Source organism: Nyctereutes procyonoides, unplaced genomic scaffold (genome assembly GCF_905146905.1).
Source record: "Nyctereutes procyonoides isolate TBG_1078 unplaced genomic scaffold, NYPRO_anot_genome, whole genome shotgun sequence".
Taxonomy (NCBI): domain Eukaryota; kingdom Metazoa; phylum Chordata; class Mammalia; order Carnivora; family Canidae; genus Nyctereutes; species Nyctereutes procyonoides.
This window is the reverse complement of record NW_026575126.1, coordinates 23,449,337-23,476,490: the sequence shown is the minus strand read 5'-3', so window position 1 is coordinate 23,476,490 and position 27,154 is coordinate 23,449,337. Positions and strand designations below refer to the sequence as shown.

Sequence of the window (27,154 nt, the reverse complement as noted above, 5' to 3'; positions counted from 1 at the left end):
GGGGGCCCTCAAAGGCAATTGGTGGTGCATAAGCTGAGATTTGTTTGAGCTATTCCCTCTATTTTTTTTTAAGATTATTTATTTATTTATTTATTCATTCATTCATTCATGAATGAATGAATGAATGAATGACAGAGAGAGGCACAGAGACACAGGCAGAGGGGGAAGCAGGCTCCATGTAGGGAGCCCGATTTGGGACTCAATCCTGGGACTCCAGGATCACACCCTGGGCAGAAGGCAGATGCTCAACCGCTGAGGCCCCCAGGCGTCCTGAGCTATTCCCTCTAATCCAAAGTCGGCTCCTAAAGCATTTTCCATTTTGCTGTTATAGCTTGCAGAGAAGTTCAGGAAATATACATTACATCATCCTACACTTTCTGATGCAGCAACCAAAGTCCTGAAGGGTTTCACTTTTGCCTTGGTTTCCAAACTTCTTCTGTTCACCTTCTCTTTGGCACCTGATCGCTTACCTCACATCCTGTTTACCACCTTGTATACATGTACATATTATCCTTGCCCAGAGATCTTGGCTTGCCTTTCTCACCAATACTCACATTTCAGTTATCATGTAGCGGGCATATTCTATATGCCAGGCTCACAAGGCTTCTTCTATAAGCCAGTCCTACACGACTTAATCATTTAGTCCTCAGGCGAGCCTTGAAGTGATGTTCTCAGAGATTTCCTTTTATTATTTCCACTCAACAGCTGACAAAAGGAAGACCTAAAAGGAGTAAGTAACTCATGAAAGAAAGAGAACAAATGGCAGAGCTGGGATGGAAGGGAGGAAAGCCTGACTGCCAAGCCCAAATTTCTGACCTCATACTACTTTACTGTCCCTCTAGGACCATGTCCCTTTGTGAGTGCTGATCCAGCCCAAGCCCAGAAATCTTCCACAGTGATCCTGCATGGTCCCTCCTGAACTTCACGGATGGTGTGGCTAAATTCAAGGCCATCATAATCACTAACACTTAGAGAGCATAGTCACTGTGCTCGGCTCCATTCATTTAACCTGCACAGACCCTAATATGAAAGATAGGGTTAGCTCTGTTTTATGGATAAGGAAACAGAGGCACAAAGAGGTAAAATAATGTGTCCAAAGTCACACAAATAGTAATGGGAGAACTTCGGATTTACACCTGGACACTATAGCTTCACGACCCGCACTCCTAGGCAAGACGAGCACATACAGGAAGGGAAAAAACACAGAGTTCCTCAGGCCTCACAGGATGACATGAAAAATATGGGTGAGGTTGAATGATTTGAGCTTTAATCATCCTGGATAGGAGGTCATTAATGAAGTCTTAGTTATTGCTGCCCAAAATAAACTATCACAAAACTTCATGGCTTAAAACAATCATTTATTAGCTACCAATTCTGTGGCTCAACAATTTGGGCCGGACTTAGTTGGGAAATTCCGCTGCTTTTGCCTGGGCTCACTCACACAGGGATAGTAAGCTGTGGTACCTTGGCAGGAGCTTGATGGTTCAAGATGGTATCTCTAGGGTCAAGGCCTGCTTCGTGGACATGTAGCTTGTGCTGAGTTTATTCTGCTATTCCCATCTCCTGGAGATTCTTAATAATTATAGAACAGGGGGAGCTACTGGGCCTTGTAAATTCCACTGTTGGTCATGCTGGTGGTTGGTACTGGATGCCAGCTGGGCACCTTCTCCACATAGCCTCTCATCCTCAAAGAGGCTAGCCCATGTTTCTTCACAGGATGACAGAAGCTTTCCAAAAGATTGACAGCAAAGCCTGCGAAGCTTCTTCAGCTCTAGGGTCACAAATCCCACATCAGTACTTCTGCTGCATTTTATTGATCAAAGCAAGTCACAAAGTCAGTCCAGATACCAGGAGGTGGAGATCTGGAGTCCACTTCTTGATGGGAAGAACAGAAAAGTCACAGTGCAAGAGGGCATGTATAGTGGGGATAGGCCGAGTTTGTGACCATTAATTGCAATCTCTCACAGAGTAGGTACATGTTTAAGCAAAAATTATTTCGGTCTCAGACATGTTATGATTAACATTTTTCCTATGGTCAATCCATGCAAAGGTATCCAATACAGTTAACCCTTGAATAGCATGGGGGTTAGGGTACCAACCCCATGTAGTCAAAAATCTGCATATAAGTTTTGATTCCCTCAAAACTGAACTACTAATAGTCTATTGTTGACTGGAAGCCTTACCAATAACATAGTCAACTAACACATATTTTGTGCATTATATGTATTACATATATTCTTATAATAAAGCTAGAAAAAAGAAAATTATAAGGAAAATATATTTATAGTACTGTGCTGTAAAAAATCCACATGTAAGTGGACCTGCACATTTTGTTCAAAGGCTAACTGTACTTAGATAATATAGGTCTGGAACATGAAAGAGAATCCTGGTTGGACATATGAATTTGAGAGGTATCAAGTGCAGGTGATAAGTTTCTGAATAAATAAATCAGAACCTCCAGGAAGATTGTATGAATTAAGGCAAAGATAAACAAAGAGGTTCACTCAATCCTTCAGACTACCCAACTATGTGAGCACTCTCTTCTTCCTATATACATCAACCTCTCTCTCTAAAAGACACCATTCATGGGCCTACCCAGGTTCTGAAGCCAGCTCAAAGTCCAGTATCTCTGAGGAAAGTACAGCCTTCTCTGTTATGCCTATGTTATGTGGCTGAATATAGTCCAGTAATTATAAACGAAACAGAAGTTACTTGATGCCCATACTCAATGCAATATGCAATGGTGGGGCAGGAATAAAACTAACCACAATAAAAACTTCCAATTCAAAAAGGACAGAATGGGAAACATGCAACAACCAATAGTCCTTCATAGTTTCTTTCCAAACAGAAATTCCTGCCCTAGCCATGGAAGAAATTTCCTGATTAATCGCTCTGGACATGTTTGGTTATGCCCACAATGACCCTAGGTTTACACACTCCAGAAGGTTCTTCCTTGTCCATTATCCTCCAGTTTCAAAATAGAGTGAATACTGGAAAGTGTGTTTTCCTAGAAATGGCTTGAGGACATAATGACTGGCTTTTGCAGGTCAGATCCCTGGTTTCTTTAGCACTGTAATTTCCTCAAAATCTTAGTAGGCTTCTATGCTATTCCTCTCCAGTCTGTTACATGTGCCAGAAACTATACCCAAAGTTCTTTTCTGGATGGAGCTCTTCAACTTCCTTACCCTCTAGTTTTATTGTTTAAATGGTTGCTATTTTGAGGTAATCTTTACAAACTAAGTGAGGGTAACACTGCTAATCTGACCTTCACTGTAAGGCTAGATCTCTTTGGCTGATGAATCTTAATGGGTGGGCTTTAAGAAAGTGTTTGAAAAACAGTCTTATCCTGTTTGGACCACAGAAGTAATCGAATTTCCTAACCTTGTGAGGCTCCAATTTTCTATATACTCTATTCCTTCCATCTCTCCTTGCAAACGCATCATTTCTTATGTGATCTCATTTCTTTCTTGAAAAACCTTCCTAAACTAGCCAAGGAGCAACAATTTCATTTATATTCTGGTTCTTTCCAAATGCTTCCTCTAAAATTCAGCCATACAAGAAACATGGTCAGTCTTCCAAACTGAGTAGGTGAGAGTTTTACCAAGTATCTTACAATGGTGCCACGAAAATCACCAGTTTTCTAGCTAGCAAGAGCTATTTCCTTGCTGCCAATTATCTGACCACTTAGGTAATGCTATATGCTTTAAGACTTTGTTACAAGTCTCCCATTTCCAGGTATCGATTTTTATATTCGAGTCAAGGCTAACTTGCTGTAATAGAGACCCCAGAAAGCAGTGGAAATGAAAGTAAAGAAATGAAAAATTAAAATAAAGAAGATGAGTGTCTTTCCCTCTCACATAATAGTTGGGCCTAGACTACACGGCACTCTGTTCTGTGAAGCCATTTAGGACCCAGATTCCTTTTATCTTGTTGTCCCACCCTCTCTTAAGATGTCTCCCTCATCTCAATGGTTGCAGATGGTCATAGACATTTCCATGGAGGAGACGGCAAGCAGTGCAAGGGAAGCTGTCTTCTTTTACAAAGATAAGGCCAAAGTCGAACTCACCACTTCCAGTTAGAGTCTATCAGCAAGAACATCCCCACAAAATCATACCTAGCTATAAAAGAGGACAAGGAGTCTCTGACGGAGCCAACATGCACCAGAAGAGGAGGAATGGAGGTTATGGCAGCAGCCATTCATCTGCCAGAAGAAGTAAGAAAAGATTCCCAAGGATAAGACCCCTCAGAGGTATAAAGACCAAAATGGGGTATATAAGGATTTTTTCCTTAGGGGGAAAGAGAATGGTAGTATGGAGAAAAAATACAAGAAAAGGAAAACCTAGCTGGTGACTACCTAAGTTTCCATTTTATTATTTCTAGTATTTTCTAAATATATTTTTAAGCTGTTTTTTTTTTTTTTTAAGGGAAGTAGAAAGAAAAACTAAAGAAAAATTTCCAAATAGAACAATAGTGATGTGAGGAGAATCAGAAGAAAATGGAGTAATGAAAATCAATGGGAGGGAAAAGGTTCAATTACCTGAGAGAAGACAAGAGAGGCTAGAGAAGGAAATACTCTTTGGACTTGAAAATCTAGATGTTGCTGGTGAATAACAATGGCAGAAACTAGATTGCAGCAAATTAAGAGTGAATATGAACAAAGAAAAATAAGACATCAAATGGATTAAACTCTTTTAAGAACATTGAGTTTTTAGGAAAAAAGAGATAAGATGGTAACTAGTTATGACTAGTTCCACTTGCATCTGGACTAAGATGAGAACTAATCCCCAGGGACCAAGTTGGGGTATCTGGCTCTGGAGACCAGAAAGGCCCACAGTTTTAGCTCCCTGGCATTATATAATGTGTAACTTGAACAGTTGGAATAGAAGAGCGTTCTGCATGTTAGGTTGGTAAAGTTCTCCCAAAGTTCAGAACTACTCTTGGATATGGTGGTTGAATCCTATAGTAATGGGGTCCTGAGGCCTCCAGAGACACTGCTTCTACCTACCTCCACTCTCATAATCAGTAATTGCCTCTTGTGCATGAGATAGACGGCTTGTTCTCTGGAGAATCGGGGATCCATGCTGGGTGTGGAAATGAAGGACCCAAAACACCTTAGCCACAGCTGGAGTTTGGGCAACCCCCTACTCTTTAGAATATCAATGGAGGGGGGCAATACATCAACAAATATGAACAGACAAAAGAGAGATGAATCAGCAACAGTGAAACATAAACTTTAGGCATTTTTGCTTGGCAGATTAAATTGAAAACATGACTCCCCTCCATCCCAAACCCCCATGAAAAGACTCAGAATCAAATTCTAATTAAAGTTGGTGCTGTTTCTTTAAAGTACCAGAGAAAGTAGCAATCTTTGTTCTGATACTATAGGGCCAACATTATTTTAAAAGGAATATTTCATGGAGAAAGGATTGGATTGGATGGATTGGATTGTCTCTGAGGAAAAAAAGTGCTATTGCAATGTGTGCTTAAATTTTAGATGGCCTAGAGATCACTGTGGTGGGAAGACTAAACAACTATTGGGATATTTACCTTCACCCTTAGTCATGAGACTTAAGGTCATTATCCTCTGGAACCACAAATGACTAAGGGAAAAAAAAAAAAAAAAAAGAACACTTATTCAGATGAAGCCTGAGGCATTGGGATATGGAAAAGAAACCAAGGAATAAAACATCCTTTGATGGGAGGTGGATGAATATTTCTGAAGGACAAGAGGGGCCACCAGACTGAGACTAAGAAGAAATACAACAAAATGGGGAGAAGGCATCTGAAAGCTCCTTTCTTAGGCAGTTTGTTAGGTCTTTTCAGAGAGTTATTGCAGAGCCATATGGTGATGGCTAACAGGGAAGACTGGCTAAGATAGAGCAAACCTAATATACCGCATTTGTTTGTTTCCTTTTGTAGGGGCAAGTCAGGTCAGCACAAATTCAACCAAGCTCTTAACCACTCAGCCACCCTTCAGGCTGGTGTATTATAGAGGTATCCTGTATACATAGGACAGTGTCATTCTAGGTCAAGGCCTGTGTCAGTCAATACCTACTTCTCTAGGGTTGAGATGAGAGGGTCCTGCTTCCTCTATACACTGAGAGGAGCCTCCATATGTGGAGTCCACTAAGAATCGGCTGCCTGGCTACATGCTCAGATGACTACCTCTCAACACCTGAAATACAACTTTGGTGCTCACCAGAAGGCTTCAGGAAACAGCCCAATTGTGTTAAAAACAGGCTGGGAGTGGAAAAACACTCTGGCAAAAGCATAAAGGTGTGGTTAAACACTGGAGTGCCATTTTCATGTGGTTGGGCTGTGCCTGGCTGGTAGTTTAAAAGGGTTATGCTGAGCCAGACTGCTTGAGGAAGGGTTTTATTGATTTTGCTTTTATTTTTTAATGGGGGAGACTTAAGCTTTGTAGGCTATGGATAAAGACACGGTGAGTCAGTGGTTAGTCAGGAAAGAGAGGGCATAATTGATGGAGGACACTGACCATGGGAGGTTTTGTTTAATTTATAGCATTTTTTCAAAAAGGGATATCTAGAGATTCTTTTAAATTTTGAAGTTAAGACGCAGGTACTCCCTAGTTCCCTAGTTAAATACTCAACAAATATTTCAAAGTGGTAAGACTTTCTCAGGTTCATTTGTTATCTTTTATGTTACTCCAAAACAAATAAAACCTGCAAAGATCTCATTGGAGTACTAGAGTGGAAAAGAGAACCTTAAGTTTGGGAAATAGCTAAGTTATCTGAGATTTCTACCAAAAAATATTTTTGGTAAATTAACAACCCTGTCTATAACAAATTGAGAAGAGATTTCACAATGAATAGGACACCTAGTGCTGATATAAGGTAAGTAGAACATTAAATAAAGCACAGAGACTGATAAAAAACCAGGTTAAAGGGCACAGTAAGAGTTATTTACCTGCTGTGGTGAAATGTATTCATATACATTTTTTTGTTTACACAAAACTTGAAAGAGAAAATAACACTAACCTTTAAGTAGCACATCTGTATATTTCATTCTTCTTATCCCCTTCTTCTTAATGTAACATGTTTTCTGCATTAAGTATCTTCCCTAGGTAACATCACCATATTCCTGAAGCCACTAGATGGCCACAGTACATCCACCGGAAATCAAATCAAAGCAGCAGCCGCGATGAGTTAGTGTTAGCTAGCGTGGTAAAGCCTCAACTTCCTCACCTACAAAATGGGGATGATAATAATACTTAAGTTCACAGGAGGCTGTGAAAAGTGGTTGAGAAGGTATATAAATGCCTACTGAATGGTAGCCTGCATGTTTTATTATGCATGTGAATTTCACAGGTACAATGTATAGTCAGATAAGAGAGAAGGTACAATCTGTGTGTTTCTAACAAGGACAAAGAGCTCTCTGGCAGCAAAAAAAAAAGGATTTGGGAAAGAGAGGGTGGAAAGGGAAGATGTACAATGAAGAAAAGACAGACCCGATTGGCATGCCAGGCAGAGGCATTGTGTGGAGGGAGGGTTGGGATGAAGAGAAAATTAATTTGCAAGATTTCAAAGAAAAGCAGTATTTAGTGCAGAAATCTAATTGTTTCTGACTTTATTTATAGGTCTAGAATTGAAAATATGGTAACTGAAAATTAAAGGAGCCATTATTGTTGTGGTTGTCATTAATAAACAGTACGATGTGGTGTGATACTTACCGTGATAGTCTGGGAATGTATTTTTAAATAAGATTTTAATGTCTTGCTAAATTTGGAACTGATCAGGCATTTTGTGTGTATAAGGCTGGAGCAAGGAATTTATAAACATATCTGGAAAGATATACCTAAGATAAATGAACATAAAGCAAGAGAATAAAATTAGTGTGTCTAGTAATTTCACTGCAAACTTATCTTAAACAAGGCATGAATCAAGAGTGATTATATACACAGAGAGACAGAGAGACATGTCTATTTACTCTAATATCCTTTTGGAATGCAATTGAAGAACAGGCTAGAAAACAGAAGCAATTCTTAACTGGAATATGAAAAACCCACTTTAAAAAAAAATTTGTTTTGGTAGGCTCTACACCCAAAATAGGGCTTGAACTCACAATCCCTAGATCAAGAGTCATATGCTCTATCAACTGAGCCAGCCAGGTACCCCTGAAAAGGTCACTTTTTAAAAATCCTTTGCCTCCTATTTAGCTCCAATTTTATAAAGAAAAAGTCATAGTAGAATATATCTCTATCTTCCTTTCTTTAATATATAGCACAACAGCTGATATAAATAGATGACAAATACTTTTAATGATACCGTAGAAGGGAAGAGTATGGCTTTTTGGAATACTGACTGCCAATTCCGGGCTCTGTGACCCAGAGCAAATGATTTCTCTGTACCTCAATGTCTTCATTTGTAAAATGGGATCATTATAATGCCTACCTTGTAGGGTATTGTGAGAATTAGTTAATTCATGTTCTGAGTGCCTGGCATATAGGAAGCACACAGTAAATGCCAATCAAATATTAACAATTGCCTTAGCCTTTAAGGGTTAGTGTTCAAGGAATCCTAGCACGTGGCTTCATTCAGGAAAAAGCTGCAACTTAAACATGTATTAGTATATTTGACAAGGAAAAAGTCTTGGCTATAGCAAAGATTTGGGTTGTACTGGGACAATTTCTGTCCCCTATCCTACCACATCTTCCAGAAGATCTTTAATGGTAAGGCAGTCTGTGGCCCAGACGAAGAACTCCCTTCCAAGTTTACCTTGTCATGGGCAAACATAATGCTGATCAAAACGGTCTTCCTGGCTCTTGCAGAAGAGCTTCAGTCTTTATCCATAATTTACTACTCTCATTAGGCTTCAGGATTGTTGAACTCTGTTGGGAAAGGGTCCCTAGTGGCCCATGCTCCAAGGCAGCCCATGAAAGCATGGGTTAGGTAGCTTTTCTCTAGGAGGACCTTTCTCTCTAGGAGGTATGCAATTCACATAGTCAGGGTCATTATTGAGTCACTGCTTGGGTATTAACTGTTACTGCCTTACCACTGTAACCCCAGGACCTAGCCCAGTGAGCTGCACATATTAGGTACTTGTAGAACTGAACCCAAAGAATCGAGAGCCTGCCCTCCACCATATTTACTTCAAGCCCTAGAAACCTCCCAGATTAGTATTATCCTGATTATCAAGATACTATTATCTTCATGATTACTTTAAAACTTCTATATTCCCCCAATCTGACACAACTCCTATTCCTCACCACCCTTCAAACCCTTTCACAGCATACTTTGGACCTCCTAATCTGTAACCTGAAAACTTCCCCTCTATCTTCAACTTCTTTTTGAATGACTTCTCCACCTCCTAATCTGTAACCTGAAAACTTCCCCTCTATCTTCAACTTCTTTTTGAATGACTTCTCCACCTCCCTGCAGAAGCTGAAGACTTGCTCCTCAATACGTCTCTCAAATGGAGGCCATTTGTTTCTCACACATGCACAGGAAGTGGGGAAACTCCTGATCCATATCACTGCTTCCAAATCATTTCTCCTTCTTTAAAAAAACTAGCTCCTCTGAAGTTCTTGATCATGCAGTTGTACCACCCCAACAGAATACAGACGGCATACTTGTATTAAGGTGAGGATGATTTAATAAAGGTACTATTTACAGAGGTAGGAATGAGGGAAGGAAGGCACAAGGGACAGTGCAGTCACTGAAGGCCAGTAACAGTGGAACTGTCACCATCCCTTGGCCTGAAGGAATAAGGAAAGGGAGCTCTGGGGCCCAGAAGGAGAGAGCGGTGTAGAAGCCATGTTGAAGAGCAGAGACCTCCCATTCAGGGACATGGCCTCCCTGCATCAGATCTACTAAGGCACCCCACTGGCCAAACCCAACCAGAACCCGACAGCAAGGAAAATGTTGACTGAATCCACAGGTTTCAGCTCTCATGGCTCTGAGTGGGGTGGAGAATAAGGAATCTTGAGGGACAAATGAAAGACATCCAGCTTATACCCAAAGGTCTTTTTGGTTGCTATCATCTTCTACACTCTTCTTGAAAACTTGAGCTCATCTTCCTCTCCACCCCTTAGTGACTTTGGCATCCGTGTGCGTGGCCCTTGTATCTTTTTCATCCATTCTTATAGTTACGCCCTAAAAACTACTATCAGTAATAACACAATACTGACTTCAAGCATCCCACTCGCTGACCACTGCCTCTTATCTCTACAGTTCACAGGCTCTAGTTCTTTCATTGCTAATTTTCAACCTTCTTTAGGCCTCCAATGCCCTGACTTTTCATTCTGTCACTATTCACCCACTCTCCTACCTTTACCTCTTGTCTTCACTTCCCACTATGTTCAGAGAAAGTTCCACAGACCTTGCTCCCTTGAGAAGAATCTTATCTTGCTGATGTATTCACCTGTCAAAAATCTAACTTTGGTTAAAGCCAACTATCTGCCTTTCCCAGTGGGGAAAAAGACATAAAATTATGCTGACTGGTTTCTCTCTAAATTTGTTATCATAAGCTTCAAGTGGGCATTCCAATCTCCCCAGAAATCCTACGCCAATCCTTGAGAATGTGCCAATTACTTTTCAAGATGATTATTTCCCAACTTCTTTCTCCTTGAGCCTCTCACTCTCTACCCTGAATCTCCACACACTCATCTATTTACCACCAACTCTATAAACCTCACAGTACCTGCATTGTATCCCTGCCTTACACCCTGTTATCTTGGGATAAAGGTCCCTCCTCCTATCAAAGCCCAGTTCCTCCACTTGTGCTACATTCTGACCCTCTTCATCTTTTGAAGAACTTTGTTCCTACTCTCATTCCTTTTCTCTCTTGCATCAATTTTCCTCCATGGGCATTGTCAACATCAAATGAATATTTCTAATAGTTCCCATCTTGAAGTAAGTTTCCTCAATTTCAAATTCTCCATTTCCCATCCAATTTCTCCATTCCCTTTCAAAGAAAAACTTGAACTGTCCACAGACACTGCGTTTCTTCATCTCCCATTCTCTCTTCTGCCCATTTCCAACTGCCTTCTGTAACCACCATTTCATGGAAATGCTGTTCTTGCTTAGATCCTCAGCGACTAATTTAAGTCATGTGATCCCAACTATGAACAGCATGTGATATAGCTGACTGCACTCCCATTCTTGAATCATTCTCTTCTCCTGGTTTTTGTGGATACCACTCTTTTCTGATTTTCCTTCTATCTCCCTGGCTTTCCCTTCTCTATCTTTCTTGCTGGCTAAAGCCCCTTTATTAGACCTCTAAATGTTAATGACCCCATATTCTTCTCAATCCTGAGCTGCCCAATACCGTAGCCACTAGCCACATGTGTCTATTTAAATTTAAAATAATTTAAGTAAAATTAAGATTCAGTTCCTCAGTTGCACCAGCCACATTTCAAGTGTTCAACAGGCACATGTAGATAGGAAACAACGTGGACATAAAACCTTTCCATCATTGCAGAAAGTTCTATTGCACAAGACTGACCTAAACTCCCTCCCTAGGTGATCACACCCAGTCTCATGGCTTTCAGTACCATGTATATGCTGACTTCTAAATTTAAACCTCTAGCTCTGACCCAAGCTTCAGATTTGTACATGAAACTACCCATTTGACATAACCACTTGTATGTCTAACAGGCTATTCAAGCCAACATCCAAAACAGAACACTTTATTTTCATATCCTCCCCTTTGTCTACCCACAAAAGCTTGTTTCTCTTCCTGTCCATCTATTCTTAGCAAATGACACCATCCAACCACATTTGAAGTCAAAACTCTAGGAGCCACCTTGATCTCCAATATCTAATCCAACAATGAGTCTTAATGACTCTATAAAATATATCTCAAATCTACCCTCTTCTACCTCCAGTATCATCTTTCTAGTCTAAGTTTCTCATCTGGGTTATTGTTCTATTTATACGAAATCCACTGTACCTAAATCTAGCACATAGCACGTGCTCATTAAATATTGATAAATTAACAAGTACAATCCTACTTAACAGCACAAAATAATCTTAACATTTTTAATATTCATGAATAATAGAGATTTTCCATAGAAGCTTTAGAAAAATAGATTTAAAAGGATAATAAAAATCACTTCCCAGATAGAACTTTACTTACAATTAGTTATGGCTCAATAGCATTACTCATTGCCAATTTTTTTTTAAGATTTTATTTATTTATTCATGAGAGACACAGAGAGAGAGGGGCAGAGACAGGCAGAGGGAGAAGCAGGCTCCATGCAGGGACTCAGTGTGGGACTCGATCCCGGGATCACGCCCTGAGCTAAAGGCAGACGCTCAACTGCTGAGCCACCCAGGCGTCCCACTCATTGCCAATTACTAATATTTTTCGTGCTTTCACAGCACTATAATTTACTTCTATGCATCTGTAATCTGCATTGGTGGTGCAACTTACTCCTCACGAGGAATTTTAGTTGCTGCTTGCCACTCAGCCTTGCTTTTCCTGATTAATCCAGTACAGCTTCTTGACCTCTTGATTATCTACACATTTCATGCCTGTCACAGCCCAGCGATCACTGATTTCGTTCAGGAGTTCCCAAGTTTGTTCCTGTCCCTGCCTGCCACCTACCTCCTCTCTGAACTCAACTTGTCAGGAACACTGAGTATTTTGACCCGAGCCTTAATTCAAAATAATCAATAATTCTAAACAATGTCTGCTACTCCTCCCTTTTTGATTCACTGCATTTACTGGCAGCCTCTAAAAGCTTGATCATCCTCATTCATTCCAGCTGCATGCCAATGTGGTCAAGCTGGTTATTTCCTACAGATACAGGTAATTATAGAATTGAGGCGATGGGGTAAAGGAGAATGCAAGGGTGTCTTCTGAGACCTGCAGTCTAGTAATTATTAATATGCCTGACATCTGCATTACCTGTGTTGGGTTACAAAGCCATCTGGGACACAACATTTTCACAGCAATCCAAACGCTATTATTTGCCTAACCAACAATCATCTCTCCTTTACCCTCCTCCAACTTCCTTCTCTCCAAGAGACCATTGTGTTCAGTACCCACCCTCCAACCAACAGCCGGATACAACAGGTATGTTGTACGCCATGCTCCACCCTACCCAAGCCAGCTTTGAGGTCTCATCCCTTTTATGAATAAGCAAGTGACATAAATATGGCCAGAGAGCATGAAAGAAAGTTGGCTGTAAGGGGTTCAGGCAAAAGTTTCCTCACCCCTTAAAAAAAAAAAAAAAAAAAAAAAAAAAAGACCCAATGACAAGATAATGTCCTTTTTTTGGCTCTGGAGATTTCCCCCATCTGCATGTAATTTCTGACACGCTAACATCTTCTTTGAAGTATAAGGGGCGAGCCTTACGTTGAAGACATTGCTGGGAATGGCAGAGTGGGCAGATGAAAGAAAACTACAACCTTTGTAATATACTTAAGTTGTTTTTTATACTGTGCCAGAGGCTCTGGACTTTGAATTACGTATTTATAAGCCCAGGGGATTCTGATTCCATTAAAATTTGAGGCACTGACTTCTAAGCCCACAACTATAAACCTTCTCCACCACTTCCTAGCTAAGAAATCCTAGGCAAATCATTGAACTTTTATAGAATCCGCGTCTTTATCCTTAAAGAGGGAAATAATATTCACCGTTTGGCCTCATTGTGAGGGTGTAGGGTTAAGAGGATTTGATTGGAAGACTGAATATGGGAAGCGCTGTGAAAATGACGCTACCAAGTCCCTAAATGTTTCTCAGACTTGCCTGCTGATAGAAATTGATACACTGCTTGGATGACCTGATCCCAGGCCTCTCCTGAGGGACTGCATTTTAAAAGACACATTCTAGGGGTCCCTGGGTGGCGCAGCGGTTTGAGCGCCTGCCTTTGGCCCAGGGCGCGATCCTGGAGATCCGGGATCGAATCCCACGTCGGGCTCCCGGTGCATGGAGCCTGCTTCTCCCTCTGCCTGTGTCTCTGCCTCTCTCTCTCTATGACTATCGTAAATAAATTTAAAAAATCGAAAAAAAAAAAAAAAGACACATTCTAGGCTCCAGGGAAGTGATGTGGTCATCAAGCAAGTCTGGAGCAAAGGAATACGCGATGTAATACTCCTATGCGGAGTTAGCATTTCTGGTTTCTGAATCTCCATCTGCCACTATTTCCCTTGAGCAAGCGGTTTCATCTTTCGGGACCTGTTCGTTCATCTGTATACTTGCCCGGTCTAACCTGTAGTGTGTACGGGACTGACGACAAATTACACTTGGGGTGAGGGGGCTTCTGTAATCTCAGGTATTTTTATATTGCTGCAATGCGGATCAAACGGGCCACAAAAGATTAGCAAAACCGGGACTGGCGGAGGTGCTGGCTTCGTGGTAAAATTAACTATTAACTGTAGGCGCTGCCTTCTCTCTCCTGCTACCTTGAGTCACTGAGCTTCCGCTCCTCTCAGGATCAGGGCATAGCTGGAGGTGATCGCTCTCGGCCACTCGGATCACAAAGATCTGTGACAATGCCTAGAAAAGTCAAAAACACGAGTGTCGGGAAAGAGACTGAGATGGGGGCCTTACATTCAATTTTTTCGTACTCAAGTAGCTTTTACTGGCAAGCGCAGTCTGCACGTGCAACAGAAACACTTCCTCCGGCATTTAAAAAGGAGGAAGGGGAAGGAAGGGTAGGGAAAGGGGGGAGGGGAGGGGAGAGGGAGGAGGAGGAGAGAGGGGAAGGAAGGGAAGGGGAGGGGAGGGAGGAAGGAGGGAAAGAAAGAGGGTTGGAAGAACGAAAACAGGCGGCGTAGGCTCTCGGCCTCAGGTGCAATTCCGAGTCAGCGGCGCCGGACACCTCCGACTTGGGAGCTCCGGAGCCCCTGGGGCGCACAGGTGGCCTGACCTCGTCACGGCTGGAAATCACACTCGTCTGGCGCAGAAGCTGCCGAACTTCAGTCCGAGCGCGGGAGCAGCCGCGCGGCACTTCCGCCCGCCGCCCCAGCTCCTCCCGGCGCCGGCAAGCCCCGCCCCCGCCCCGCCCCGCCCCGGGTGCGTCTCCGCGGCGCCCGTACTTCTTGAACTTTGACCGCGGCTGAGGGTGGTGCGCATGCGCCCTGTCTCCGCATGGCGAGCGTCCTTGTCCTGGCGGCGGCGGGAGCTGCGGGGGCCGCGCTGCTGGCGCTGCGGCTGTGGGTAGTGCTCCGTTGTCGCGCCCCCGGGCCGCGTCGGTCTCTCAGTCTCTTGGTGGTGGCTGGGTCCGGTAAGTATTGGGGCGTGACCGTCGAGCCTGGGTCGCTCACTACAAACCCCAGAGTACACCGCGGCGCTCTCTTCTAGTCTCCTTAGCCGTTTTCGGAGCGTTGCCTGCTGGGATTTGTAGTTTCCCCCCGTTATTACCGGACCCGGTCCGCGCGGCCGGTGCAAAAGGCTGGTTTGCCGACGCGGCCCAGGCATCTTTTAATGACAAATGAGTGACTTACGCTGGTCTGTAATTAAGCTTCCACGTGGCCTGTATCCTTCTGACAAATCATCATTGAACAGAAAGGACGCAGAAGCCTCATGACGCTAACGTGCAACCTTCCGGAGTAAAAAATTGCTGCTTTGCCTTATTAATCGAGGCATTTTTGTCTTTAGTGTAGGGATCACCAATACTACATGGCAAGTGAGGCAAAGTGAATTGTCACATTCATAAAATACACAAATCCATGAGGATAGAGACAACATAGAAAATACACATTTCAGAATATGGTGTCAGACTGTGAACAACAAGCTGCTGTCAGGTAATACAATTTAACAGTGTTTAGATTTAACAATTTAATTTTACCAAGTCGGCAGGCCCTCACAATTTTAAATGGGGCAAGTTCTGACAGAGACAGATAAATTGTGTGCATTTAGAGATGCTAGGAGACTGTATCCACTTAGAATAGTGTTTATAGTATGAGCAAGTGTTCTAAACTTATGTTCAAGTATAATTCATTATTTTCATTCACTTAACGTATATTGAGCTACAGGAGAGGCCAGGCACTATATGCTAAGCTCTGGAGACAGCAAAGCGGACTAATGCTACTACTTGTCACAGAGTGGAGACGAGGTACTGAAGCCATGTGAAAGGTACAAGGATATCACAGTGAATGACATGGAGGTCGTGGAAAAACTATCAGAAAACAACGAAAATAGAAAACAAAACAAAACAGGTATTCAGCTATAACCTGGGGAGTACAGACTGCTATGGAAGTCTCCTGGAAGGGCACCATTTTCTCTGAACCTGCAAAGTGCTGTCTAAACTGGGACTTGAAAGATGACCAGGAAGCAACCAAGGAAGAGGGTCAACCAAAGAAAGGGGGACCTGGGGCTCTGAGGACTGGGAGGGTGTGAAGAGAAGTTGATAGCACTTGGAATGGTCAGAGGTGCGAGGGCACTCACTGTTGCTTGGAGTTCCATACGGAGCCCTAAGCCCAGTCCAGATCCCAAAGGGCGCTGTAAACCGTCCTCTCTAAAGCTATCAGCACCACTCCACTGCTTCACATCACCTAGGGGCTAGGACCCTATGCTCTAGCTTGACGTAATCCTGGAATTGAATCACATCTCTGCCCCTTACTAACTTGATCTTGGACAAATTAGTTAACCTCACTGAGCTTCCTGTTCCCACCTTAAAAAATATGAGATGAGGGCAGCCCGGGTGGCTCAGCGGTTTAGGGTTTGGCGCCTGCTCTCGGCCCTGGGCATGATCCTGGAGACCCGGACTGAGTCCCACGTCAGGCTCCCTGCATGGAGCCTGCTTCTCCCTCTGCCTGTGTCTCATGAATAAATAAATAAAATCTTTTAAAAAATATATGAGATGAAAGGAGGTGATGAGAGATTAAATGTGGTGGTATTAAAAGTGTATAGCAAATGCCTGACATATAATAAGCATTTAATAAATGGTGACTGTTGTTAATCCTGGTAGCAAAGGGTCTTTTAAAATACTTTTGAGTGGAGAGTGACCCAGTTAAATCTAAGCTTTTACAAAGGTCATTCAGCTTGCATTGTCACAATGTTTTGACAAAGACTGAGGTAGGGAGACTTCTGGTTTGAAAGTGGGAGGTGAAGGAAGGAAAGGCTCAAGAGTGATGTCCAGGTTTCTATCTTGAACGAATGGATGAATGGATGTTAGAGCCATTCACTTGACAGTATTAGATTTGGTGGACTGGGAACCAGAATTAAAATTGAGAATTAGTCTGGCAAGTGGTGCCTTTGTCATTCACACCATTCAAGGTAGGGGGAGGTCAAGGACCTCAAAGAATCATCCAAGTCAAAGAAAGACTTGTGATCAGACAAATAATAATAGTTCATGCCCAGAATTTTGGAGGAGGGGGAAGGCATTTTCAGTGTTTACCTTGAATACCAAAAAATGTCTAGTCTTTTAGATTTCCATAAAATATTATTAACCACATATATTCAAAGAATATCAATAAAAATAACTACTTTTCTTTGAAATCCTGTATGATTTCCTTAGGCAGATTTTAGATTTCATACCAAATGCTCATCTACCCGTGCATTCAATAATAGGAGTGCCTACTATTTTCAAGCCACTGGAGATCAGCAGTAACAAAATGAACAGAAGTCCCTGCCATCATCGTGCTTATCTTCTAGTGGAACAAGGGTTAGAGGAGACAAAAACAAAAGAAATAAATAGACTGTATATTAAATTAAATGGTGATAAATACTATGAGGTAAGGAAAGGAGGTTGCATTTTAGACGGAAGTGTAAGGGAAAGTCTCCTCAGGGAGATGACAGCTATCAAACACAAGGAGGCCAGAGCGGCTCGAGTAGACATAAGCCAGGTCCATGAGGTTAAAAAGTAAGGGGTCAAATTATGAGATGCCTCTTATTGAATGTGAGAATGGAATCCCCTGGAGGGTTTTGAGCAGAGGTAAATAATTTGATCAACTCTCCCTAAAGGATCACACTGTATACTGTATTGAGAGGATAGACTGATACCTTGAATAGACCGGTGGAGCTAGGAGAGCAGACCAGGAAATTGTGGTCATAATTGATGTGAGGATGATGTGGCCTGGTGCAGGGTAGAAGCCAAGGAGATGATGAGAAGGGATTGGATTCTGAATATATTTTAAGATAGGGTAGACCTGAGAAGATTTTGTTCCCAAAGAATATATCTTAATAAAAGAGTAAAATGGAAGATAAAGCCCATCATTTTTAATGACTTTATTCAATGGCAAGGTTAAATCTTCAAAGAATATATTCAGTAAATGTTTCCTTTTAAAAAAAGAAAAGACGGGACGACTGGGTGGCTCAGCAGTTGAGCGTCTGCCTTTGGCTCAGAGCATGATCCCAGGGTCCTGGGATCGAGTCCCACATCCGGCTCCCTGCATGGACCCTGCTTCTCCCTCTGCCTGTGTCTCTGCCTCTCTGTGTGTTTCTCATGAATAAATAAATAAAATCTTTAAAAAAAATAAAATAAAAAAAGAAAAGACTGTTAAAGCAGGTATAATGAAGTTTTAGTTGCAATGGAAAATGGGAGTATTATCCCTTTTATCCTTAATTGGTCCAGCTGTGAAAACAAGTACCTGCTTTGCAAACTACATTTTCTCAAGGCTAAAAACAAAAATACTAAAATGAATGTAAATCAGATGGTGTAAATTACATGCCCCAGACAAGAAGATGAGTGACAAATTATAAAGTATGGTTCTAATTCCTCTTCACCACATAATATATGCCAGTTTTATTTCTATATCTAATTCCTTCTGGAACCTAAAGAGCAATCCTTCCCTTTCTTCTATAAGAAAATACGTGTGGAGAAACCAGACACTTAATTTGTTTGATTATCCTTCTAGATGTTCACTACTGAAAGCACTTCCATACAACAGTAACAGTGGGGGAGAGTTTAGCAGATGGGGGAAACAGTGTGACCAGAGGCAAGGAGAAGGTAACAAATAAAAACACAGAGAATGTTAAGGACATCAACTTGGCTGAGACTGAGAGATTGTGAAGTGAAACAAAATAGGTATAATAGGGCTTATTGAGAAAGAGTTTGATTGCTTTGCTTAAATGCTATATAGTTAATGTGAGAGGTTGATGTTCTTTTGGTTTTTTTTTTCCCCCATGAAGGAAACCTCAGTGTATACAACTTTTAAATTCATGATTTTGAAATTAAAGTATTAAAATTTTGGAGATCATACAGTTTCAAAAACTGAACAGGTGTTTGGTGAAGCAAGTGAATATTTGACCTGTAGGGTGCTGAGACCTCTCTTTGGAGCGAGAAATGGAAGTCTTCCCTAGGAAGCCCCAAGCCCTGTGGGTCAGTGCTCATGCCTCCCTGACGTCACATCTCAGCACAGAAACCCTCAGTGACCATCTTGACATTTTCCAGCCTACTTTCCTGATCTCTATTCCCTTATCCTTCTTCGCAGTATTCCCACCATTCCTTGAACACACATCTCAGCTCTTGCCATCTCATGTCCTAATAATCCTGCTTCTGTCTAGGGGCGCCCTGCTCCTATTTGTCCATTAGTTTCACCTTTCAAGTCCTCTCAGCCTTTACCAGGCATATTCCTTCCTCTTAAAGATTGTTTTTTTTTGTAACCATTTGCTTGCCTCCCCTCTGCCCCCATTTATATTTTGCATGCTGTCTTGTATCACTCTTTCTTTCTTTGTCTGTGCGTGCCTTTCCCTTCTTCTACCAGGCTTCTTGATAACAGGAGTTGTGTCTTATACTTCTTTGTGCCTTCCTTAGCACCTACTGCTAGTGCCAATTTTATTTTTATATAATTATCTCCTTCCCCCATATAAAAGTAGTATTTATATAAGGGCATAGATTAGTGTTTCCAAATGTTCCTTTCGTAAATACGTAAAACATAACATTAGTATAACATAGTCAAATAAATATGTCCATTGGGGGTTTCTCTTTTTTTTAAGGTTTTATTTAAATCCCAGTTAGTTAACACAGTGTACTATTAGTTTCAGGTGTACAATGGAGTGATTAAACACTTCCATACAACACCCAGTGCTCATCACAAGTGCCCTCCTTAATCCCCATCACCTATTTCACCCACCCACCCCCACCCCTCTGGTAACCACAGTGTGGGTTTCTTAATCTTAGACCTTCCAATGTTTTTTCCAGGTGGGCACACCACTGAGATCCTGCGGCTGCTTGAGAAGCTATCCAATGCTTACTCTCCTAGACATTATATCATTGCTGATACTGATGAAATGAGTGCCCATAAAATAAATTCTTTTGAACTAAACCGAGCTGATAGAGACCCCAATACCATGGTAAGTGATCATTTCTATTTCTAAGAAAGTTAAAAGTTGAATATTGGGTTGAATTTATCTCTGGAAATAATCTTGTGGCACCACAGTTCCCTGCCCACCCAGTGCAGTCAAGTGTTTATTGCTGATGAAATACATTTCCTCTGCTACTAAAAGATAAGAATTTCTTTAAAATACATCTTCAAGGGGTGCCTGGGTGGCTCTTTTGGTTAAGCCTTCAGCTCAGGTCATGATCCCAGGGTCCTGGGATTAAGCCCCATGTCGGGCTCTCTGTTCAGTGGGGAGCCTGCTTCTCTCCCTCTCCCTCTGCAGCTCCCCTTGATTGTGCTTGCTCTCTCGCTCCCTCTCTGTCAAATAAATAAATAAAGTCTTTAAAAAAAAGAAAATACATCTTTAAGTGATAGCTTAATCTCTTATATTCTTTTAAATAGAGGAAATTGTTCTTTCAGTTAATTCCCACTGGGAAAATTTTAACTTACATAAAGCATATAGTGCATCTGCTTTCTGGCTCTTCACTAAAGTTCTTCATCAATATATTACATTTCTTTTTTTTTTTAAAGATTTTATTTATTCATGAGAGACAGAGAGAGAGAGAGAGAGGCAGAGACACAGGCAGAGGGAGAAGCAGGATCCATGCAGGAAGCCCGATGCAGGACTCTATCCCAGGACCCCAGGTTTAATGTCCTGAGCTAAAGGCAGATGCTCAACCACTGAGCCACCGAGGCATCCCAATATATTGCATTTCTTGATGATGTATCTATGACTGTAGTAGTCATAGATATATCAAATTGTATTTGTATCTGCCTTTAAAATTACTTCTGTTTCTGGTTGCTCACTTCAGTTTAGCATTTTTGTCAGAATTAGGGGTAAAAGAACAAAAGTGAAACTACTTCTTTATGAAGGAAGAAAACTCAAACTGTTCCTTGCATCATTTGTCTCCATCCTTCCCTCCCTTTGGTACCTGCCCAGCAATGACACGGCAACAGGTAGTTCAAGGGTGGAAGGCAGCTCAGGCTACTCGAAGTGTTTCTCTGTGCATTTTGGACTTGGGGACCCAGAAGATGGAGGCAGTCTTTCTTTGGGGGCAAACCCTATAAACTAAAATTTGAGAGCTGCTGGCAGGCATGTTTTCACCTGGTGAGTGAAGATAAACTACAGTTGGAGAAAAGAATGAGGCAAAGAAGAATAAAATGAGCAACCAGGTGGTGAGTTCTGCCCTCAGTAACTCCAGGGGTCCAGTTGCATCTGTGTGGGAAAATGGGGATCCAGCAATTATCACCCATCTCCCCCTGCCCCTCATTTCTGCTCTCACCTCCTCACCCCATACCACTGCCAGGCTCTTCTAAAGTCTCTTTCAGGGATCCCTGGGTGGTGCAGCGGTTTAGTGCCTGCCTTTGGCCCAGGGCACGATCCTGGAGACCCGGGATCGAATCCCACGTCGGGCTCCCGGTGCATGGAGCCTGCTTCTCCCTCTGCCTATGTCTCTGCCTCTCTCGCTCACTGTGTGCCTATCATAAATAAATAAAAATTAAAAAAATTATTAAAAAAAATAAATAAAGTCTCTTTCAGTCGAGTTTTGGTCATTCATAAACAGGATCCCTAAAGCACTGTTAAAATGTATTCTTGGAAATTCCATGTCAAACAAGAATCTGCCTGCTGTTATTCAGCCATAACAAGGTGCTGTGGTCTGTTTCTTCTATGTGGAGGATGAGCCAAGTGCTTTATTTCTGTTTAGGAATCGATACTGTATCTGTTTCTTATGGCCTCTATAATAAAGTACCACAGATGGGGCAGGCGTGGGGGGGTGGGGGGTTGGCTAGGCCGAGTTCCTGCTGGAGGCCCTCGGGAGAGTTCCTCCTTGCTTCTTCCTAGCCTCTGATGGTTGCCAGCACTCCTTGGCATTCCTTGGCTTGTGGCAGCATCATTGGAATCTCTGCCTCCATGTTCATGGGGCTATTTCTGTGTCTCTGTCTTCACATTCCCTTCTCATCAGGACATCAGCCATTGGATATAGGACCCAGCCCCATTCTGTATGACCTCACCTTAACTTGATTCCATCTACAGGACCTTTTTCCAAATAAGGTCACATTGACAGGTTCCAGATAGACAGGAATTTTGGGGGGACGCTGTTCATCTTTGTGTGCTAGTAATTGATCCTTTTAATAATGTGCGGGACAGGGGCACCTGTGTGGCCCAGTGATTGAGAGTCTGCCTTTGGCCCAGGGCGTAATACCAGGGTCCTGGGATCGAGTCCCACATCAGGCTCCTTGCAGGAATCCTGCTTCTCCTTCTGCCGGTGACTCTGCCTCTCTCTGTGTCTCTCATAAATAAATAAATTAAAAAAATAAGAATAATGTGTGAGACAGATAATACTATTCTTATTTTATGAATGAGAAAATTGAGACCCAGAGGTATAAGATTCTGCCTAATATGTGACACTTACCTAAATGTGTCTTCTCTAAAACTTTTTCTGTATAGACCACTCTGCTTTTTTTGTGTATTCTTTTCCAATCCAAAAAACTAAGTGAGAAAAGAATGCTTTGGGGATTATTTACAGCATCAGAGTCTAAAAATGTCATTGAATCACTTATCTTAGAGAGTGTATCAGAAATGATGGAGAATTGTAGAATACAATGATGATTTTTTTACACAAGTGGAATATAGTATTATAATTTAGCACTGATAAAGACTAGTTAAAATATAAAAGTCAAGTAATTACAGAATTGTTATTGTTCTCAACATAAGGAACAGGTATTTTTCTAGCTAATTATTAGCATATATATTATTATCTTCTTTTTGGAGTTGGATCCAATCAGGCTCCAATTTTAATTTAGCATACATATTGAGTATTTCCCTCCTGGTCCATCAGCATATGTATTACTTGCTGAATTTCATGCTCTAATGAAACATTTGGAAGATTGCTTTATACAGGAAGTGTTTGAGGGTTTTTTTTTTGAGCGGGGGGGGGGGGGGGGGGTGGTTGGGAGGAGTGGGGGAGGGGAGCAGAGGAAGAAAGAGGCTGAGCATGGAGCCTGACACAGGGCTCAATCTCACAACTCTGAGATCATGACCTGACTGAGCCAAAATCAAGAGTTGAACACTTACCTGACTGAGCCACCCAGGCACCACTATAGAAATATTGTTACAGACGCTTTAGAGCCCTGTAAGTTGGGTATCTTTCACTTTATTTTATTTTTTAATTGAAGTCTAGCTGACACACACTGTTACAGTAGTTTCAGGTGTACAACATAGTGATATGACAACTCTATGTATTATGCTATGCTCACCACAAGTGTAGCTCCCATCTGACACCATACAGCACTATTACAGTACCACTGACTGTATTCCCTATGCTGTAACTTTTTATTCCTGTGGCTTACACATTCCATAACTGGAAGCCTGTACTTCCCACTCCCCTTCATCCATTTTGCCCATTCCTTCACCCTCTCTCCTCTGGCAGCCACCAGTTTATTCCATTCTAATGGGCCTGATTCTACTTTATTTGTTTCTTTTGCTTTTTAGATTCCATTATAAGTGAAATCATATGGTCTTTGTCTTTCTCTGTCTGACATATTTTACCTAACATAATACCGTCTAGATCCATACGAGGTTTGGGTCACGTTAATACAAAAGCCAAAGATTTTGAATTTTTAAAGTGCCATTATTTTGTCTCACTATCAAAGTGGTACCACCAGTGTAGGACTAAGCAACTTTGTTGGACTACCTTCTTCCATCAATTCATTCACTGTTGGGACAATGCAACCCTTTTTAGAGAAAAAATAATATCTCATTCCTAAGAGGGTCTCTACTCATGAATTCAAAGCTGGGAAGAGGCGAGCCATTGAGGGTTGTAGCTTAAACATGCCTGTTATCCTTTCTGCTGGCTACACCATATGCCACACGTCGGGGAGAGGCCAAGTGGAGAGACCTTCCTACCAAGCTTTACTCAAAGGAAGAATCCACTTATTTTCTCTTTTTTCACTACAGCTTAGGGGACTTGTGCCTGCAGCCTCCTAGACAGCTATCTATTATACCATCCTTGGAGCTCACAAGACTGGGGAGAAGGAAGGAGTTTTGCTGAAGAAATTAGTAGTAGTCAATATATTTGCTGGCAGAGCCCTTATTAGCCGAGAAGATTGAACAATGTAGATCTACACGGTCTAGTACAGTAGCTACCAGCACTGGCTCAGCACTACTTATTGAATACTTTTTTTCACTGATCTGCAATGCTACCCACTGTTAAATCAAGTTTCTATGTATGTAAAGATCTGTGTGTGAGCTTTCTTCTTTGTTGACTGGTTTGTCTATTCCTACTATCAGCTCCCATAGTCTTACTCTACAGAAGTGTCTTAGCGGTTCTTTCTTTTTCACGTGGGTTTTTTAGTTAGGTTTGACAAATTCACGAAGAAACATGTTAAAATTTTTATTTGAATTGAGTTAATCAATGCATCAATTTGAGGAGAACTTAAATCTATATGTTGATATCTTTCTATCCAGGGACATCATCTATCTCTGCATTATTTAGGTTTCCTTTAATACTTTTCAATAAAATTTCTAATTTTCTTCATAAAAGACTTGCATATTTTTTATTCTTATATACTTTGCATATTATTTATTCTTATGTACCTTATTTTATTATCGTTGTCAGTGATTCACCTTTTAATGTGATTTACAGTGTTGCAGTGTATAAAAATATATTTGATTTGAGTATAGTGATCTTTTAAGAACCACCTTGCTGCACTCTAATTAATTTCAGTAATTTGGACACTTTTGTGTTATCATCTACGAAGATATCATCTGCAAATACTAACAATTAGTGATTCTTTCTAATCTTTATACTTTTTATTTCTTTTTCTCATTTTGTTGTTAGACTTCCATAATAGTAACTAATATAAGCAGTGTAGTGATCATCCTTACAGTCTTTCTGATTTTATTTTATTTTTAAAGATTTTATTTATTTATTCATGAGAGACAGAGAGAGAGAGAGAGAGAGAGAGAGAGAGAGAGAGAGGCAGAGACACAGGCAGAGGGCGAAGCAGGCTCCAAGCAGGGAGCCCAAAGTGGGACTCGATCCCACGCCTCCAGGATCACGCCCTGGGCGGAAGGCGGCACTAAACCGCTGAGCCACCGGGGCTGCCCAGTCTTTCTGATTTTAAAAATTTGCCAAGAGTTTAATTTTAAATCATATTTGGTGGTTGATTTTTATCGAATGTCTTTTCTTTATCACAGATGATCATACTATTTTTCCCATTTTATCTGTTTTCATGGGCAGTTATGTGGTATGAACTAATTTGAAGTCAAAAACTTAAGATATTAAGTCCTCCTAAAAAACAAGGCTTTTAGAATTTTTTTTATAATTTTTTTAATTTTTATTTATTTATGATAGTCACAGAGAGAGAGAGAGAGAGAGAGGCAGAGACACAGGCAGAGGGAGAAGCAGGCTCCATGCACCGGGAGCCCGATGTGGGATTCGATCCCGGGTCTCCAGGATCGCGCCCTGGGCCAAAGGCAGGCGCCAAACCGCTGCGCCACCCAGGGATCCCCTTTTAGAATTTTTTAACTGTAAGCACCTCTTCCCGTCTTACATATTATTATTTAATGTTTTGGTTCTACCTTATTTTTATACCACCCAAATTACTTAATTACTATTGTTATTTTATACAGTGCTTATTTAGATTTATCTTGTTTGCTTACTCTTGCTTTTTCCTTCCTTTTGGAGCCATTTTCTTTCAGAGTATATCTTTTATTCTTCCATGGAAGGTCTGTAAGTGATTTATTCTTTCCATGTTTTTTTTGGCCTGAGAATATGTTTTGGTTTTGACCTTCCTTTAATTGCATTCTGCATTTAGAATTCTAGGTTGAATTTTTTTTCCTTCATAAATACGTATTTAGCATTCATTTATTTAACAAATACTTGTTGAATACTTTCTGAATATTAGTGATACAGTAGTGAATAAAACATGCAAGAATCTTTCCCCACATTACAATGGAGAGACAATAAACAAGATAATCAAGTAAAATGTATAATATGTTAGTGTTAAATGCTAAGGAAAATAATAAAGCAGGGAAAGGGAATATAGAATATTGGGGGATTAAAGGGAAGTTGCAGTTTTAGGCGAAGTGGCCTTTGAACAAAGACCCGATGGGGAAGGGATGATCAAAAGCCATCTGGGAAAGAGAATTCTTGGAGAGGAAACAATAACTGCAAAGAAGACTCTGAGATGGGGTTATGCCTGGCATATTTGCAAAATAACAAGGAGATCTGGGCAGCCTGGGTGGCTCAGTGGTTTAGCACCACCTTCAGCCCAGGGTGTGATCCTGGAGACCTGGGATCGAGGCCCACTTTGGGCTCCCTGAATGGAGCGTGCTTCTCCCTCTGCCTGTGTCTCTGCCTGTGTCTCTCTGTGTCTCTCATGAGTGAATAAATAAAATCCTAAAAACAACAACAACAAGGAGATCAAATTGGCCAAAGCAAAGTAATCGAGGAAGAGCTGAATAGATTGTGAGCCCATAGAAGTCAGGGTGAGGATGTTGAGATCAGATTTCTTTAAGACCTCGTGATCCATTTTTAGTCTTAGAAGTTTTTTTCCCCCCGTGTGTGAAATGGGGAACCATTTAGATAGTTTTTTCCCCCCGTGTGTGAAATGGGGAAGTTTTAGATAGAGGAGTGATGTGATTTTTTTTTTCTTTTTCTTTAATTGAAGTATGTTGACATATGATGTTACATTAGTTTCAGGTCTACAACATAGCAATGTGATGAGTTTATATGTTATGCTATGCTCATCCGAAGTGTAACTCTCATCTGTCACCATAATAATGCAATTATAATACCCTTGACTATATTCCCTATTTTGTACCTTTTATTCCTGTGAGTTATTCATTCTATACCTGAAAGCCTGTGCCCCCATTCACCCATTTTGCCCATCCTCCCAGCTGCCTTCTCTCTGGCAAC

General features: G+C 41.4%; 2 protein-coding genes across 2 annotated transcripts in view; one reads left to right on the top strand and one right to left on the bottom strand.

The window, feature by feature from the left end:
• TLCD4 (TLC domain containing 4) overlaps positions 1-14,925 on the bottom strand; it is a 103,222-nt gene extending 88,297 nt beyond the window's left edge. The window contains exons 1-2 of the mRNA XM_055341404.1: positions 14,837-14,925; positions 14,370-14,463 (exon numbers count right to left, since the gene is read on the bottom strand). The gene's annotated coding sequence lies outside the window, so the exon portion shown is untranslated. The remainder of the gene's footprint in view (positions 1-14,369; positions 14,464-14,836) is intronic.
• An 85-nt stretch (positions 14,926-15,010) lies between these two features.
• The window catches only part of ALG14 (ALG14 UDP-N-acetylglucosaminyltransferase subunit), a 90,507-nt gene continuing 78,363 nt past the window's right edge, over positions 15,011-27,154 (top strand). The window contains exons 1-2 of the mRNA XM_055341408.1: positions 15,011-15,193; positions 20,054-20,205. Coding sequence (XP_055197383.1) covers positions 15,058-15,193; positions 20,054-20,205 — 288 coding nt within the window. The 5' untranslated portion in view covers positions 15,011-15,057. The remainder of the gene's footprint in view (positions 15,194-20,053; positions 20,206-27,154) is intronic.